We start from the raw sequence: 18969 nt of genomic DNA, 5'->3' as shown, positions 1-18969 counted from the left end.
TCACTATCAAAACGTTTTGACTAATATTGAAATACTGCCTGTTCAAATGTACCGTTTAAACCATTAGTGTAAGAAAAAAGATTTAGGCCATTCTAGAAGAAGCCCTTTTTAAAATATTTAATATATATATATATCTGAAAAAATGCCTCCAATAGCAAAGGAACAAAGTAAATCGCACAAATATTATATTTGGCATTTCAATAGTCACTTCAACTTGATGTTAGTGTTTTTATTATATTAAAGTAACCACTTTAGCTGCACTATAACATTTTTACCTACAAGAACAAATACAGTAATACAACTTGAGTGTTTTGGAAGTGAAGTATTGTTATAATAGCTTATTCTCAGTGATATTCTCACATTCGGCCCCGTGCCCTGCTGTGTATATGTTAAGAGTTTCTGTGTGTGACTATGTATGTATGGAGCTGTGTTATCTCACGAGGAGGTGACCACTCTCTGAACTCCAGTGAAATTCCCTTGTATGAGCAGAGCACAGGGGCAGCAGGCCCAGTCGCTCCACACTGTAGCGAAGGGACCACACATTAGCATGCTGATGACGTGAGCCGGGGCGCAGCACCTCTATGGGGCTGGGATTCCTGCTGGGGCTCCACAGCTGTTCCCCGGCCTGGGCTGGATGACAGCTCCATAAAAAGCCTGCCTGGGTTCTGGTCTGGAGAAGCAGACATGCTATGTGCTTGTCCCTCAGCCTGAGTCTAAACTACTCTGAACTGTAGGACACCTCTTTGGCCAAGCCGAGCACTAGCACAGCAGCTATAAGTCACTGCGTTAGGCCAACCAGATGCACACAGGTCGTCACTGGGTTAGGGCACTGCAGGTAGCTGCAGATAGAACCTCAAACTGTGACCAAGCTAGGTTCAAATATCTAAGCCATCAGACATGTCATGCCAGCCATAATGTTTACCTGCTGGGGTTAGACAACATATCTTTAGCAATAAATAGCTCAGAGGTTAGCACATCCAGTATACTACAGCTAGTCCTCTTTAACTCCTCACCCTCAGACAGACTAATTGGACGTGTCAGGCCCTCTGGTAGGCTATACCATGTGTTATGCCACAAGCTACCCACTAGCAAGAGGAGTGCTGAAAAACAGTTCAATACTGACAAAAGACATAAACAAGGTCCTATGAGAGGCTTGGACACTTGATGAAGGGTTAACACACCAGCTCACCATCCATCTTAGTATACTATTTTCCTAATCCGTTTTATCTTTAGGTTCATATTTTCCCCAGATTGTTCGTCAGTAGGATAACTTACAATAGGAACACACAGTACTGACAGACTAGCGGTGTGTGGTGTGTACACAGGTCATCATTTGACAGTCATAGGTTGATTCGTCCTGGGTTTTGAGTTATAAAGAAGACAAAATGGTTAAAACTATGAACTCAAAGTATGGTTTATTTAGTACACAAAATATCCTGTGAATTCCGATGGCATTACATGTAGGGCATTAAACATTGCCCCTGCACAAAGAGACTAACAGGGAAACCTCCAACCTCGCCTTCCTTTGTGACTGACAGACAGGCCTGCCAGTGTGGATGAAACTTCCGTATAAGAACATTTCAAACGTAAATGGGGTTACGTGTTATCAATACCAACACTAAAAACCATAACGACAAACCAAACTCTGCTTAAGGCATTAAACATATTTTCACACTTCACATTGGTACAGTGAAGGTATCATCCTTCCCTTTCATGAAACACAGCCTTTTCTTTCTGCTGGCTTGGCTTCTGTACAGAGATGGACATAGAAGCAGGCAGTTACTCGTTATGGTTGAGCTCCTGCTTGGGGGAATCTGCCTCTGGTTCACTCGTACTCTCTCTACTTTCTCTAGCTGTATTTTTGGGGCCTGTATTTGGTCTGGGCCTCCGGTTGCTTGGACCTGGCCTCCTGCCTCCCCTCTGGCTCTTGGCCAGCTCAGCCTGCAGGTCGTGGCCGTTCAGGGAGAGCCCCTCCAGGGCGGCCAGGGCCTGGTCTGCAGCCTGGGGGTCTAAGTAGTCCAGGAAGGCCCGGTGCTGAGCACCCTGCCACGTGAGACGGATGGGGGCTGCCTCCCTCTCCCGGAGAGCAGTCTTCAGCTCGCTGACACGCAGCCCGGCAGGGATGCCCCCCAGGTACACTGTGGTCACAGTCAGGGGGGGCCTGCGCTCACGGGGCTCGCCACCTTCCTCCCTGCCCTCTTGCCTGACCCCATCCCTGTCCACCTCTCTTCCCCTCCCCCTGGCCCCCTCCCGGCCTCCTCCTCTGCCTCTCCCCCTACTTCCATCTCTTCCCCCCTCACGGAAGCCCCCATTGCGGAATCCCCTGACCCTCCTACCCCCCTCTCTGCCTCCCTCCTGGCCTCCCTCCCCCTCCCCGTCACCATCCCTACCCCCCTCTCTGCCCCCCTCCCTCCTCACTCTTGGTGGGCGTCGTCTGGGTTTCTGCTCAGTCTCCTCTCTGGACTCCCCGTTGGGGTCCCTCTCAGAGTCCTCTTGGGTGTCCCGTCTAGGCCTGCGCCTGGGCTCACGCCGGGGTCTATCACCCTCTGACCTGGGCTCTCTGTCCCTCCGGGGCTCCCTCCTGGCCCTCTCCCTGGGCTGCGGGGGAGGGTGGGTCCCCAGGGTCACGTCCTTCCCTTGCTCCTCCTCCAAGGCCCGGAGCTTCTTCAGCACGGGGATCTTCTCCAGCATCTCAGCGTTCAGCTACAGGTATACAACAGGACAGGCTCAGGGCTGCTCAAGGTCATATCACAGCAGGGCTGCTCAAGGTTAGCCAAGGCACTGGGTTAAGGGCAGCCCAGCTCTGGGTCATGCCAAGAAGAATGGAGTTTAGTAAAGTGATGGGGTATAAACAATCAAGAAAGCTGATGTTTGGTGCCTGCTCATGCTGTTTTAGGTGACCATGCAAATGTTCAGTGCATGCTAGATTGCACGACTAGACAACTCAACAAACCTCAAAGGGCACAACAACCAACACAACAGTACTCCATAACAACACATCCATGCTTACAGTACGTGAATGCAGAGGAAACAGACTGACAGAGTCTTCAGGAGCACTGATAACCTCTCTGACCGTATCATCTTTATTGTGGGGGAATATTCCACTTCCCTGGTAAGCTATATAAAGACCGCTCTCTGATTTCCCAGGGCAGAGCGTGTCTGCTAAGGCTTTGATGGCGACTGCTCCTGTACAGGATATAATGTGCTATTGTTTTTACCTTGGCCCCGGTGCCCTCTCTTTAACTGGGCCTTGCACAGCCAGGCTGGCCCAGTGGAGAGGCCTTTGATGAACAGACATGGCCTTCCTGTCTACGAGGTCAGCATGGGTCCTCAGGACGGGCATGGTGGTCTTAAGGGACCCCAGAGGTAGCGTGCGTGTGTGTGTGTGTAATGGGTATACTTCTACGGGAAGGTGAGCAAACAAAACTCAAGCAACACGGTTTGAGGTGCAGCCAAAAGTCACTGGAAAACTACAGAAGATGGGCGCAACTTTGGCCTCATTTTAAAAACGGTTTATTAGCTCAAATCATTGAGGTTTCATCCACTCAGCAACATACAGCAACTAATAGCAGTCGTATGAGTAAAACCAGCAGCTGTAGCTAGCAGCAGCAACAGTAGTTCGAACAACTGCATAGGCAATGGAATGAATCATATTGAACGACAGTAAACTGGGTGAGATTTAGTGTTGTACCTTAGTCCAGATGATGCCCTGGGGCTTGGGGCGTTGGCAGTCTGTCTTGATGACTCTGGTCGGGGTGAGGATGTAGTCCACAGTGATATCATGGCTCTCAATCAGATCCTCTGGGATGTCAACAACCTGCAGAAATACACAGACATCAAGCACAGATACACATGGCAAAATAATAGGAATCTGGAGCATGAAGCAACACTTATTCAGGTTAAGACCAAACACAGTGTGTGACTTCATGTTGTGGGATAACAGGCTAACCTGGCAGTCATGGACGATGGTAACCACCACAGTGGATTCGGTCACAGCCCCCATGCAGAGCATCATGGCATACTCCATGTCAGCAAAGCCCTCTCCTTTACCTATCCGGTAACCTGAGGAGAAAGGAGAGATGAGATTCATCCTAACAGTATGGGTGTTGGTGCTGAGCCGGAACTTTCCTGGACCAGGGTAGGTGTCCACTGCCCACAGAGTTCTCTCTGCGGGCTCTCACCTTTCTCAGACACGGCCACAGAGCCAACCACCAGAAGATCCACCTGAACCTTGGAATCCAGACCCACAGGGACGCTGAACTCCTTCACTCCCTGGTGAAGAAACAAAGAAAAGGAAGACAGAAAAGGTGAGAACAGGTGCACCAGATCACAAGAAACATTGGATTCAAACATTTTACGTTTGAAACCCGACACTCCAACTAGTCTGGGAACAAAGCATTTGGTCTTCTATGGTGGATTCACCAGGTTGTATAGAGTGACAGCATGTTCATGGGGATAATGAATGGGAAGTGATGAATGAAGGAGGTAAAGTGAGATGTTGAATCCATGTGCACTGGGGCTGGATGGAGAGGGATATGTTAGGCGGTGTTGGGGTGGGTGTTGGGGGAGAAGTAGTGTTGAGCGATTAGCTCTTTTTGAGGTTTGTTCAGTTTATTACTGCAATTTTTTATAAACATGAAATGCACTACGCATTACGTGCGTTGAATGCTGTAACAGAACACAACTACTAAAAGTCCCATGATGGTAGTGACTGCTTTTCACTTATTAACATGACTTTAATATTGCAGCTGTGTGTACTACATTTGTTTTATTTGATGACTTTATTATTAAATTCCAAGTCATCATCTCATCTCTATAGAGCTGCTGCCTGTCAAAATCATTATCTCAGCAGGTCTTCAAAGTAAATAAAGCATGAAGCAACTGCTCTCTATGTATCCCTTCTTGGTCGCGCATTCTTCTCTCTCTTACATAGCAGGCGTAAAAGAATCAGACCGGACAAGTAGACGCACAATGGATTATGTTCATTGTATTTAACTGTCAAGTTCTGTACTAAACTATGTAGAACTTTGGCCTGTTGGAAACTACAACGTTGCACAGTTTGGGCTGGATCTGATTTATCTCTGCAGCACAATGAGCTCACAGAAGAAAAAAACAGAACAAAATTGAATTCAAATAATTGAACTGAAGTCAATTAGTTGTTAAAAAAAAAAAAACATTTCATTTAATTGCTCAGCACTAGTGAGAAGGGACTGACTCGCCTGCGAGGTAGAGCACACTCTCAGTTCTTCTTTGCTTGCTCCCTCAGGCGGGACAATCTTATTGAAGAGTCCTGTGCGAAGGCGAGGGGTCGGCACCAGCAGGGTTTTCCTTGCCTAGAAGCCAGAGTTTAGTAAGATAAGAGAATATAAAACATAGACAGATGAGTAAAGGGCATCTAATACAAATAACCTAATGCCAGCACTCCATGGTTATGATCTGGTGATGAGACAACACTACTGAACCAATGGCCCAGGCTCATGGTGGCCTGTGACCCAGGGCTACCTGCAGCACGGCCAGCCTCGCCCCCTCCAGCGGCTTGTCAGGGTCCACCTTCACCTCATCAGTCTCACTGAATACCTGCAGCTCCAACACCTTGGCGCAGGCAGTGTGGGCACCCTGGGGGCAGAGAGGGGGAGAGGGGGTAAAGAGAGAGGATGTGAGTGCACACTTACATCCAGGGTGATGTAGCGTGCCTGCTGCTGGGGTCGGTCCGGGTTCACTTTGACCGTCTGGCTGGACTTGAACTCCTGCAGGGCTGAGAGACGGTCACAGGCCGGGACCGCACCCTGACCGCATAGACAACCACATACAGCAAGACAAGCACGCATCCACACACAAAGGATAAGGGGTTCAAAAGCATGTGTCAAAAATAGGTTTTCTGAAAATAGAGATTTTACCACAGGTCAAAGACAAAGGTACTATGATAGCTACTAGCTTACAATATGACATATCTAATAAGGTAGTTAGGCTAGCTATAGCCTGAAGAACCCAAGTTTAATTGCATAGAATTATACTTTGGCAGAAATTAGCGTTTGGATCAGGAAAGCTTCCTCTCACGACCTCTACATACCGGTTGTCTGTGTGGTTGGTCCTTTGCAGGTAGGAATGTGTGACAAAATATCTACAGAGTAGCGTTATCAACCTGACCTTCAGTGTGCTAGTCGTCTGTATATCGTTTGTATTTTAAATACTGATGCAATTTGCACGTGGCAAAACACTTGTACAATAACCGAACGACAAACACTTACAGATAATTGTGAGAAAACATGCCTCAGTTGACTGAAGGTCTGGCAGCACAACCGATTAGTAAACATACTGAAAATGTAGAAATTATGTGACTAAACTGAATAAAAAGGAACAATACTATGAAATAAAAGATAAACGACATAAAGAATGATAGTAAAAAGCTTTGGAGCACCTTAAATGACATTTTAAGCAAAAAGGCACACTTGGCTCCATCATTCATTGAATCAGATGGCTCATTCATTACAAAACCCACTGATATTGGCAACTACTTTTTTTATTTTCATTGGCAAGATTACCAAACGCTACACATCCAAGTATAACTGACCAAATTATGAAAGACAAGCATTGTAATTTTGAATTCGGCAAAGTGAGTGTGGAAGAGGTCAAAAAATTGTTGTCTATCAACAATGACAAGCCACGAGGTCTGACAACTTGGATGGAAAATTACTGAGGATAATAGTGGACAATATTGCCACTCCTATTTGCCATATCTTCAATCTAAGCCTACTAGAAAGTGTGTGCCCTCAGGCCTGGACAGAAGCAAAAGTCAGTAAAGCCCCCATTACTTGCTCAAATAGCTGACCAATCAGCCTTTTACCAACCCTTAGTAAACTTTGGAAAAATTGTGTTTGACCAGATACAATGCTATTTTACAGGAAACAATTGACAACAGACTTTCAGCATGATTATAGGGAATTACATTCAACAAGCACAGCACTTACACAAATGACAGATGATTGGCTGAGAAGAAATTATAAAAAGGTTGTGGGACTGTTTTGTTAGACTTCAGTGTGGCTTTGGACAATATCGATCAGTCTGCTGCCAGAAAAACATATGCGTATATACACTTCAGCTACTACAGCAACTAAAATGACTGCAACACTGAAAGAGCTGCAGTTAGTTTCAGAATGTGTGGCAAGGAATTAGTTAGTCCTAAACATTTAAAAAAACTAAAAGCATTGTATTTGGGACAAAAAAATAAACCACATCTAAACCTTGTAATGAATAATATGGAAATTGAGCAAGTTGAACTTACTAAACTGCTTGGAGTAACCCTGGATTGTAAACTGTCATGGTCAAAACATGTTGATACAACAGTAGCTAAGATGGGGAGAAGTCTATCCATAATAAAGCTCTTCTCTGCCTTCTTAACAACACTATCAAAAAGGCAGGTCCTACAGGACCTCATTTTGTCGCACTTGGACTGCTGTTCAGTTGTGTGGTCAGGTGACAATTGGCTCAGAACAGGGCAGCAAGGATGGCCCTTAAATGTACACAGAGAGCTAACATTAATAACATGCATGTCAATCTCATGGCTCAAAGTAGAGAGATTGGCTTCCACACTATTTGTTTTTGTAAGAAGTGTTGACAAGCTGAATGCACCGAGCTGTCTGTTTAAACTACTAGCACACAGCTCAGACACACATGCATACCCCACAAGACATGCCACCAGGGGGCTCTTCACAATCCCCATGTCCAGAACAGACTATGGGAGGCACACAGTACTACATAGAGCCATGACTACATGAAACTCTATTCCACATTAGGAAACTGATGCAAGCAGCAGAATAAGATTTTAAAAAAATATAAAAATACACCTTATGAAACAGTGGGTACTGTGAAGAGACACGTACTGACACGCACACTACACACACGTACATTGTAATAATGTTGTATGTGGTACTATACATTCTGTATTTTAGATGTAGTTGTGTAATAATGTTATATAAAACCCTCTTAGGCCCCCCCCAACCATATCTGAGATATCTACTGCAGCCCTCATCCTCCACATACAACACCTGTTCTGCCAGTCACATTCTGTTAAAAGTCCCCAAAGCACACACATCCCTGGGTCACTCCTCTTTTCAGTTCACTGCAGCTAGCGACTGGAACGAGCTGCAACAAACACTCAAACTCTTCATTCAAAGACTCAATCATGGACACTCTTACTGACAGTTGTGGTTGCTTTGTGTGATGTATTGTCTCTACCTACTTGCCTTTTCTGTTGTTGTCGTCTGTGCCAAATAATGTTTGTACCCTGTTTCATGCTGCTACCATGATGTGTTGCTACCACGTGTTATCATAGGATGGCAGCAACACGTCTTAGGTCTCTCTTTATTTAGTGTCGTCTCTCTTGTCGTGATGTGTGTTTTGTCCTATATATTTATTTATTTTTTATTTAATTTAAATTTATCCCAGCCGCCATCCCCGCGGGAGGCCTTTTGCCAGGCCATCATTGTAAATAAGAATTTGTTCTTCACTGACTTGCCTAGATAAAAAAAAAAAAAAAACATTTTTAAATATGATGTACTGTGTTAATGTTTTGTTTTGTGTGTGATGTAAGTGCCTTAATGTGTTTGGACCCCAGGAAGAGTAACTGCTGACTTGGCAGAAGCTAATGGGGATCCCTAATAAATACAAACGCATTCGGTTACATTCGGCTATTGTTAACATATTGTGCAAAAAGTCGGGTAAACAACACTTTCCTGTTGATACCTGATCTCAACCTCCTACAGCCAAAAGGAACAACAGCATGTACAACCGGTAAAGTGTAAGTATTATTTTCTTCAACATTTTTTACAGCTACTTTCAGACTGGTGTCATGGAGTAACCATGGTAGCAGTCTGATGTTTAGGTAAGGCTAGCTAGAGACATTTATTAGTGCAGACCAATGGCTGTGGAGAGCGCACAATGAACATTTTACAATACTTTTCAAAATGGCTATATGGGACCTTACCAGCAGCACATGCAAAATATACATTTAAACTACAGACAAACATGGTTTCAAACTTGATATTTTGACAAATACTAAGAGGGTTAGCTTTAGGAATAATTCAATCAAATTGCAGTACACTGAACCTCCAGAAAAGCCCTACCTTAAAATTGGGGATTCTGTTGTGCACAGGCCTTGGAAAGTTTGCAAGATTCTTAGCTTCAATGTAATCCCAAACTTTCTCTCGGATGTCCCATTTCGTGGCCCCTAAACAGAAAACAATTCACATGCTTGATGAAATGACAGTTTTGAAGAAAGGGTCATGTAAATCCCAACTTCATAACGGTAACTGCTAGGCTACCATCCATTGGCATGCGTTAGCATTAGTGACTTCTCGCTAAACACGCAGCAATCATTTACCGGGATTAATCGTAATAACGGCCTCCATTGTCCTCTCGTCGAAGATGTAGAAAATTCTCGCAAATCACTGACGATTAGTCAAACTATCACAAAGTGACCACAGATTGATTTGCGCACGTGGGAGTTCTGTAACATTGTAGCAACAGCTGCTTGTCAGGGATGTTTTTTCTGTATGGTAGCTCGGAAAGACCAAACCTTACACCGTCAAAAGCAAACGTGGGGTACATTCATTAAGCAGATTATGTTACAAAACGTATAACGCAAGCAACCGTAACTAACGGGGAAGGACATTCCTAAATTTGTCCTAAAGAAACTGTTTGGACTAATGATTGCACATATCGCGTCTCCACTGAGAAATCGCACACTGCACGCAGGCTAAATCAATGTCTCAAGCACTATCAGATAAGTGTCTAATTACAATGTTTTATTACTAAGAAGGAGGACAATCGTCTAATCAGTCACACTTAATTATTTTATGGCTTTAATGGACATATGAACACAGCAAGATCAAAATAAACTACATAAATGTTAAACAATTGCTAAATAAAATATTTTATAAAAACCATTAAAGAAAATCTGGAATATTAAAATGGCCAAAATATGACACAAAATAAGGAAAAGGCAAAGAAAGTCTCATATACTGTAACCTAATAGCAGACTGGAGTGGAGGGCAACAACATGGACACTCCTAGAACAACATTTTACATAGTGAACATTCAGTTCTACTGGTCACTCTGTGCATCTTTGTGTCCAGCAGTCTGCACTCCTTTAGGGAAGTCTTCTCTCCAGAACTGGGCTCTCTTCTTCTCTGAGACACTGCCCAGCCCGAGGTTGGCCTGGATCTGTAGTGAGTGTCGGCCAAGCAAACACACTCTCTCCATTAGGGTTACTACAGGAACAGAGAGACAACCCATTGGCATCATATGAGCTGGTGCACTTATGAATACTTAATTTTACATAGTGTATTCAGACCACTTCACTTTTTCCACATTGTTACATTACATCCTTATTCAGAATAGATTTAAGACACCAAATCCTCAATCTACACACAATACCCCATAATGACAAAGCAAAAACAGATGTTTTCATTTTTGCAAATGTATTACAAATACATAAATACCTTATTTTCATAAGTATTCACACCCTTGCTATGAGACTCGAAATTTAGCTCAGGTGCATCCTTGAAATGTTTCTACAACTTGGAGTCCACCTGTGGTAAATTCAATTGATTGGACATGATTTGGAAAGGCGCACACCTGTCTATATAAAAAAGGTCCCACAGTTGACAGTGCATGTCAGAGAAAAAACCAAACCATGAGGTTGAAGGAATTGTCTGTAGAGCTCTGAGACGGGATTGTGTCAAGGTACAGATCTGAGGACGGGTACCAAAACAATTCTGCAGCATTCAAGGTTTCCAAGAACACAGTGGCCTCCATTCTTAAATGGAAGAAGTTTGGAACCACCAAGACTCTAGAGCTGGATGCCCGGCCAAACTGAGCAATCAGGGGAGAAGGACCTTGGTCAGGGAGGTGACCAAGAACCCGATGGTCACTCTGACAGAGCCCCTCTGTGGATATGGGAAAACCTTCCAGAAGGGCAACCATCTCTGCAGCACCACCAATTAGGCCTTTAATGGTAGTGGCCAGACAGAAGCCACTCCTCAGTAAAAAGGCACATGACAGCCCGCTTGGAGTTTGCCAAAATGCACCTACATTTAAAACATTTTTTTGTCTGAATCTTTTATGGTCTGATGAAACCAAGATGGAACTATTTGACCTGAATGCCAAGCATCACGTCTGGAGGAAACCTGGCACCGTCCCTACGGCGAAGCATCGTGATGGCAGCATCATGCTGTGGGGATGTTCTTCAGCAGCAGGGACTGGGAGACGGGTCAGGATCGAGGGACAGACAAAAAAGAGCAAAGTATGGAGAGATCCTTGATTAATACCTGCTCCAGAGCGCTCAGGACCTCAGACTGGGGTGAAGGTTCACCATGCAACAGGACAACGAACCTAAGCACACAGCTAAGACAATGCAGGAGTGGCTTCGGGACAAGTCTCTGAATGTCCTTGAGTAGCCCAGCAAGAGTCTGGACTTGAACCTGATCGAACATCTCTGGAGAAACCTGAAAATAGCTTTGCAGCAACGCTCCCCATCCAACCTGAACGCTTGAGAGGAGCAGAGAAGAATACAGGTGTGCCAATCTTGTATCGTCATACCCAAGAAGACTCAAGACTGTAATCGCTGCTAAACGTGCTTCAACAAGAGTACTGAGTAAAGGGTCTGAATACTTACGTAAATGTAATATTCCCTTTTATACAATTGCAAAAACATTTAAACCTGTTTTGCTTTGTCACTATGGGGTAGTGTGTGTAGATTGATGTGGGGGAAAAACGATTTAAATACATTTTATAATAAGGTTGTAACAATGTGAAAATAGTCAAGGTGTCTGAAAACTTTCCAAACTACTATGACCCAATGCAATTGGTGGTTGAGCTACTATAAAATGTCCTATATAGAGTAACCGCTAAGTCGATATGAAAAGCATACTTGGTACACAGTAGCATTTTTTTTTGTTTTTTTTTTGCATACAGTAGGGAGTCTTAAACTGTCCTTTGTCTAATATGAACTCTTCTGTAACTTATTTAGAAATCTATTTACTCAGAAAACTCAGAACTTCTGGGGGTATCAAAACTTGATTACATGACAGAAATCTGGTTCTTGTTACATGTATGTGTTGGAAGCTTCTCTAACTAAATACCGAGCGAGAGAACAAGGCATTTCTCACCCTGTTCTGGCAAAGTTGTCCAGTATTTAATCATGGTCCTACTAAACTGTCGTTCCTCCTCTGTCGTGTTATCTATGAGTGGAACTTTTTTTTGTTCTGTTTCCAAGAAAAGCTGCAGAATAAGGCTCAGCAGAATAAGCTTGTCCAAATATAATCTTCCTCAGTCTTTTGTCACGTCACAGTATTAACATCGGACTTACTTCACAGTAACTTGCTACTCATGTTATTGATATGAACAGTTCCCCCCAGAATTTGATGTAGAAACAAGGTTTTCAAACATATTTAGCCTACAATTTCTCCAGTATATATATATATATATATATATATATATAAAAAATTAACTACCCATCACTGTCATCTGTCCACCAGTGGTCTGCTTTCACAAAGCCTCCACCAGTGGTCTGCTTTCACAAAGCCTCCACCAGTGGTCTGCTTTCACAAAGCCTCCACCAGTGGTCTGCTTTCACAAAGCCTCCACCTGCTGGAACTCATAGTAGTACATCAAGCAACCTGAATCTTGCATAGACAGATAAGTGTGTAATGCATCTGTGAATATCAGCAGACCATGTCTGTCAACTAAAAAAAGTCTCAATCATTTAGATATACTATCTTAAAATGATTTATTCATAATTATCAAATAATGTCTTCCAGGAGGTTTCTAAAGAGAAGAAAACATATGGCATCTGATTGGTATAGTTCCCAGTGTATGCCTCACCTCTACACCCCCTGGGACCACAATCAGTAGATCTCCCATAAGCTCCAAGAAGGCATCTCTGATCCCCACGGGGTCCTTCATGTCACCAAAGTACTCCTCTACGATGATCCCCAGGGCAGAGTGTGGCAGATGCAACCAGGGAGATACAGGGTTTAAAATACAGCTCATGGACCAGACTGCTAGATGTTTCATTATAAAGCTGCCACCAGGGTTGGGGAGAAACTGATTACAAAAAAAAAGTACTGTATTAATGGTCACTAATGGATTTTTATATACCATGTATGTATACATAAACATTGTATATACAGTACTGGTCAAAAGATTGGACCCACCTCATTCAAGGGTTTCTTTATTTTTACTATTTTCTACATTGTAGAATATTAGTGGACATCAAAACTATGAAATAACACATATGAAATCATGTAGTAACCAAAAAAAGTGCCAAAACAAAATGAGATTCTTCAAAGTAGCCACCCTTTGCCTTGACAGCTTTGCACACAGCATTTTCTCAACCAGCTTCATAAGGAATGCTTTTAACAGTTTTGGAGTTCCCACATATGCTGAGCACTTGTTACCTGCTTTTCCTTCACTCTGTGGTCCAACTCATCCCAAACCATCTCAATTGGGTTTAGGTTGGGTGATTGTGGAGGCCAGGTCATCTGCTGCAGCACTCCATCACACTCCATCTTGGTCAAATAGCCCTTACACAGCCTGGATGTGTGTTTCCACCAATCTAATGTCCATTACTTGTGTTTTTTGGCCCAAGCAAGTCTCTTCTTCTTGGTGTCCTTTAGTAATGGTTTCTTTGCAGCAATTTGACCATGAAAGCCTGATTCACACAGTCTCCTCTGAACAGTTGATGTTGAGATGTGTCTGTTACTTGAACTCTGAAGCATTTATTTGGGATGCAATTCCTGGGGCTGGTAACTCTAATGAACTCCGCAGCAGAGGTAACCATGTGTCTTCCTTTCCTGTGGTGATCCTCACGAGAGCCAGTTTCATAATGACACAATGTTTTTTGCAACTGCACTTGAAGAAATGTCCAAAGTTCTTAATTTCCAGGATTAACTGACCTTCATGTCTTAAAGTAATAATGGACTGTTTCTCGTTGCTTATTTGAGCCGTTCTTGACATATGTCAATTTGCCTGTTAATAAAAATGCATTCCAGGGGACTACCTCATGCAGCTGGTTGAGAGAATGCCAAGAGTGGGCAAAGCTGTTATCAAGGCAAAGGGTGGCTATTTGAAGAATCTCAAATATAACATATTTTGATTTGTTTAACACTTTTTTGGTTACTACATGATTCCATGTGTGTTATTTCATAGTTTTGATGTCTTCACTATTATTTATCAATGCAGAAAATAGTCAAAATAAAGAAAGACCCTTGAATGAGTAGGTGTCCAAACTTTTGACTGGTACTGTATATTTCCCAGAGTGTACAGACTTGTTTTGTAGATCCTTTAGAATACTCAATTTGTCCATGTCAAGCAGCTGCAAAACCTGTTTGTCTTTCGATAAATCCCAATCTTTGGCCTGCCTATTATCAGACAAACGTCATTTATATTTTGCATAAAGCCTACCCACCGTTCTATATTAACCAATCAAGTAACAGTCTTGTGTGACAATAAGGAGGAACTCTAGGATCTCCTCTTAAATCAACAGGTTGATAATATTCTGTTATCATCCCAGTGTGTATTTTCCTGCGTGCATCATGGTATTAAAAAAGTGGAAGTGAAGTTCCGATTGTTCTTTCACCAGCAAAAATATTGTAATCAGATTACAGATACTTTTTAAAAGCTAAATTATTCCTTCGTGGATTACTTTTAAATTCAGAAAGGATGCTTTTGAAAGAAAATACATTGACACATTTCTGATGTCATTCAAAATCAGCATTTAAAAAAGACGCAAGTTTAAGTTAGTTCCACCTGAGCAAGTCTGACCACAAGTCAGAGACCACCATGATGACACACCAAATGCATTTGATGGATCCTTTACTTCGTCTTCTAGTGCCTCTTAAGGAGAAAGTCATCAAAAAGCAACTGAAAGTAATCTGATTACGTCACTGAGTTTGGGCAATCCAAAAGTTACATTACTGATTACAGTTTTGGACAGGAAACTAGTAACTCTAAAAAATTACATTTAGAAAGTAACCTACCCAACCCTGGCTGCCACCAGAGTTCACTAACCAGTTTCTGAAGCATAAACGCCAGGATCATAATCATCATGTTTTCACAGGTCATTTCAAGATCCAAGCTAGGAAACCGGAAAAACTGGTAAAAAATAAAATGATAAAAGTACATTTACCTGTAAATTATATGACAGGTTTCATATCTTCATGCAGGGACATACATGTGGGAGCATCCAGCCATACTCATGGTTGTTGATCCCTAGGATGCTGGGGAAGCCCAAGAAGCTCTTGGTCTGCAGGATTTCCTCCGGGTTGGTGGGGATGACTGTCCCATCCCTGTGCACAGACACAGGGATGGGACAGTGGAGAGAGGATGGGCCCCAGAATGGAAGTCACAAACAGCCATGTTGTTGCATTCAACAGCGCTATACAGTACAAGTTAGCTAAAGCAGAAACAGCCTGGCATTCAGATACATACACCCCACATACTGTAGGGTGAGTGTGAGGCTCAGAACAAACCTACCAGTGCAGGTGTAGCCACCTCTCTGTCCAGTGGGCTGAGGGCACTGAGGCAGGTCATGAGCTCTGCAGAGTCATCACTGAGACAGCCTGCTCTCTGTGCCACCAGCTGGAAGAAGGAGAGATTGAAACCAGAGCATTTGAATGACTGTAATTACAACACGTTACATTGTACCAGAATAATAATGACAGTCTAAAACCTTCAGTGGTTTTATCCAGTTCTGATATTGTATATGAAACAATGTCTGGGATCCTTGAGACGTGCTGTTATGATCAGCACACAGTGAAACAGCAGATCACCTGTGCAGCAGGTTTGGGGTCATCCTGGATGAACAGAGACAAGGGGTTCTCCACTCTGATGGCCTTGTGGAACAGTCCTGATGACAGACAGAACCATGGATCAGTGCCCAAAGTAAGCCTACATACAGACAGCCAGTGCATCTTTCTGTATCAGCAAATATCTGTTTTCCTAGATGCACAGTATACACATGCAAAAAAAGACAGCAACACCACCAGCAGACATGTTTGTCTACTCTTAAGGTAGATATGAGTACATTCTCATGTCTCTCCTCACTGGTAGTTTCCTTGGGTCCCCAGGTTTGACTGGTGTGTAGATATTCAGGTAAAGGGAGTCCTCTGAGGTGGTTAGGACAGGGAACCGACCTCCGTACAGGTCCCCCATCTGTCTAGTGTGGTTCATGTTCTGCAGACACCTATGTGTTAGGAGGACAAGAAAGGTGACATTTTCTTACACTATCAATACAAACATGAATGGCAAAATGTTAATCAAAATACGCATGATTCAGAGTTCCCCATTAAACAGTATAGGCTGTTTGTCTCCCTGCCTGTCTCTCTGAGACATTACTGCTTAGGCTCATACAGAGGGGGGGGGGGGTAAGCCTTGGTGTCTCTCAGTCCCTGCCACACCCAGGGAGGCTGGGGGACCTGGAACTTCAGCGGCCCGACAAGGGGGCTCAGGGGATCCCCAGGTAGGCAGCCACCTTCCTCTGGCTCTCTCTCACTCTGACCAGTCTGCCCTCCAGCTGACCATATCTAGTATGAAGCTGGATGAGGCCCTCTGTCCCCTGGAAAAGATTTACATGTTATAGAAAAGGGAATGTAGTAGTCTGTCAAATGATGCATTAATTGGGAAAGGAGCGATTTACAGCCATACCAAATTTTTAAATAAAATCTCATATATATATATATATAGATAGCTTTTTGTTTACAGCTAATCAATGCATTTCATAGTTGTTAAATGTGAATTAAACAGAACATACATTCTTACCTGTGACTGTATGGAAACTCACAAACAGGCTCAGACTTATCCATGCGAGTAGGACTCTTCTGCCCTAACCCATCATAGTGGTGCCAGAGAGATTATCCATTCACATCTGTAGAATATCAAACCACATGAAGATCTATTTCAGCAGTTGCCGATTTACATAATCTCTATACATTAATGCACAATACATCCATATCCAGTGAGTAACCAAATATCAATACATTAGAGAGAAAAGTATGCCCTCCAGCTAAAGGAATATGAACCGTATGGAGCCCCAATTCAGTTAAATGCCTTCAGTAAATCTGTGGAAGACTGAGGATTGAGCTGCTCTTTATATCACAGGCTGGCATTGGAAACTCCAATGCAAGCTGTTATGGATTTTCTAAAAAGCCAGCCGAGTTGATTCAGTCATGATCGAATGTCAAACAGCAGTTTGAAAAGGGGGAGTCCTCTGAAAGAACATCCTGGTTCATTTTAATCTGCTATAGCTGCCTGGACATGCACTATGAAATTAGATGTCATGCTACCAACTCCCCTTATTTATCTTGGGTCTATATTTCTGCAGAGTTCGGAGTGTGCAGAACATCAATAATGACATGATATCAGGCAATCAAATATGAGTAAATTACCTTCAGCTTGGCTCAGGACAGGCCTAGACCTTGAGCTAACCTGGACAGAAATTACATTGAACTAACAGCAACATCATTGACAATACAGTAATCTAAAGTGCTGAAGTTACAGCAGGCTGTAATGTACATTTTAATAGTCCCTGGTGTCACGTATATTCCCTCTCCAACGCTCTAGGTCACCAGGCTGCTCATTACTACGCACACCTGTCACCATCGTTTCGCGCACCAGCGACTCATCAGACTCACCTGGACTTCATCACCTTCCTGATTATCTTCCCTATGTTCGGTCACTTCCTTTGGTTCTTTCCCTAGGCGTTATTTTTTCCTGTTTCAGTGTTTCATGTCTGTACACTACTCGTGTTTATTGTTTTGTTCTATGTTCATTTATTTATTCAATACACTTCCTGAACTTGCTTCCCGACTCCCAGCGTACTCATTACACCTGGTTTTAATGGTATGTGGAATAAGCAATGCATCAAATAAATTATGGGATTACAGTAAACTAGTTGAATGCAATCAACCCACAATGAAACAGTTTATAGGCTAGGCTATAATAGTATTATAATAGTCAACTTACATTTTCAACTATCATGCATTACAGTAAAAGTAGGACTAGAGGCAGCTACTTCAAATAATTTGCTAAATAAAATAAGTATCTTGGCTCACCAGTGAAAACTGCTCTCCAATTGATAACTCGGTGCAATATCAGGGATTGGCATGATTAAAGTCTGCTGTTTAGAAATCCCATAACCTGACAATCTTTCAATACGAAGGAACTAGAAATATCAGTTTTAGTCTACTGGAATTCTGTGCAGTTTGGTTGTTTTCAGTAAAAAAAAGAAAAGGCGCATGCCCAATGAGGCAACCGAGGAGGATCAATTGGACCGATTTGATGTAAATCCCTGACTGTTGCCTAGGGATAGTCACGTGTGTCCACTAGAGAGTTCCTGCACCCAGATGCCGTTACCATGGAGGTAGGATAGACTGAGGCAGTTGTGCTAAGTGCCGACAAAGGCATAAAGGACAGAGGCAGCCTCAGGCTAGCAGGCTCGTGTAAAATGGATGTCTATATTCCCTTTAAGTAAATCAAGATGCAATCCACAGCAGAAAAACACACCCACCACGAAACTTCTACCCCCAAGCCACGAGACTGCTAAATAGTTAACCAAATAGCTACCAGGACTATCTACATTGACCGTTTTTGAACGAACTCTTTTAACTCATCACATATGCTGCTGCTTCTGTTTATTATCTATCCTGTTACTTATATGTACATATCTACCTCACTTACCTCGTAACCCTGCACATATTTTATGTATTCAATATTTTATCAGGGAATAATACTGGGACCAAGGTCTCTTTTACAGATGAGCCCAGAATTACATACATTACAGAAAATACACACATCAGACTATAAATACAAAATGCATGCAGAAAGAAAAACATGGTCATAATAACAAACACAGCAATCAGTAAAAAGGTCCTCAGTCAGCGTTGATTGAAGAACTTTGGCCTAGAGGCAGCA

General features: G+C 43.0%; 1 protein-coding gene and 1 pseudogene across 2 annotated transcripts; both read right to left on the bottom strand.

The window, feature by feature from the left end:
• Window positions 1–1398: 1398 nt before the first annotated feature.
• Window positions 1399–9556, bottom strand: LOC139411522 (methenyltetrahydrofolate synthase domain-containing protein-like). Of its 2 annotated transcripts, none has more exons than XM_071157988.1 (8): window positions 9380–9556; window positions 9123–9226; window positions 5503–5616; window positions 5220–5333; window positions 4182–4272; window positions 3950–4062; window positions 3692–3817; window positions 1399–2703 (listed from the first exon to the last, which is right to left on the bottom strand). In XM_071157988.1, exons 1-8 carry the CDS (start codon window positions 9405–9407, stop codon window positions 1780–1782), a joined length of 1614 nt encoding a protein of 537 aa, XP_071014089.1. In that variant the 5' UTR covers window positions 9408–9556; the 3' UTR covers window positions 1399–1779. The 2 variants fall into 2 exon arrangements, with proteins under 2 accessions (XP_071014089.1, XP_071014090.1); XM_071157989.1 differs by lacking the exon at window positions 5503–5616 and adding an exon at window positions 5673–5786 and having other exon boundaries at window positions 9380–9554.
• A 545-nt stretch (window positions 9557–10101) lies between these two features.
• LOC139412432 (carboxylesterase 5A-like) lies at window positions 10102–16862 on the bottom strand (annotated as a pseudogene).
• Between the last annotated feature and the right edge of the window lie 2107 nt (window positions 16863–18969).

The sequence above is a fragment of the Oncorhynchus clarkii genome, chromosome 6, assembly GCF_045791955.1.
Source record: "Oncorhynchus clarkii lewisi isolate Uvic-CL-2024 chromosome 6, UVic_Ocla_1.0, whole genome shotgun sequence".
Lineage (NCBI taxonomy): Eukaryota > Metazoa > Chordata > Actinopteri > Salmoniformes > Salmonidae > Oncorhynchus > Oncorhynchus clarkii.
This window is presented reverse-complemented; position numbering and strand designations above follow the sequence as displayed.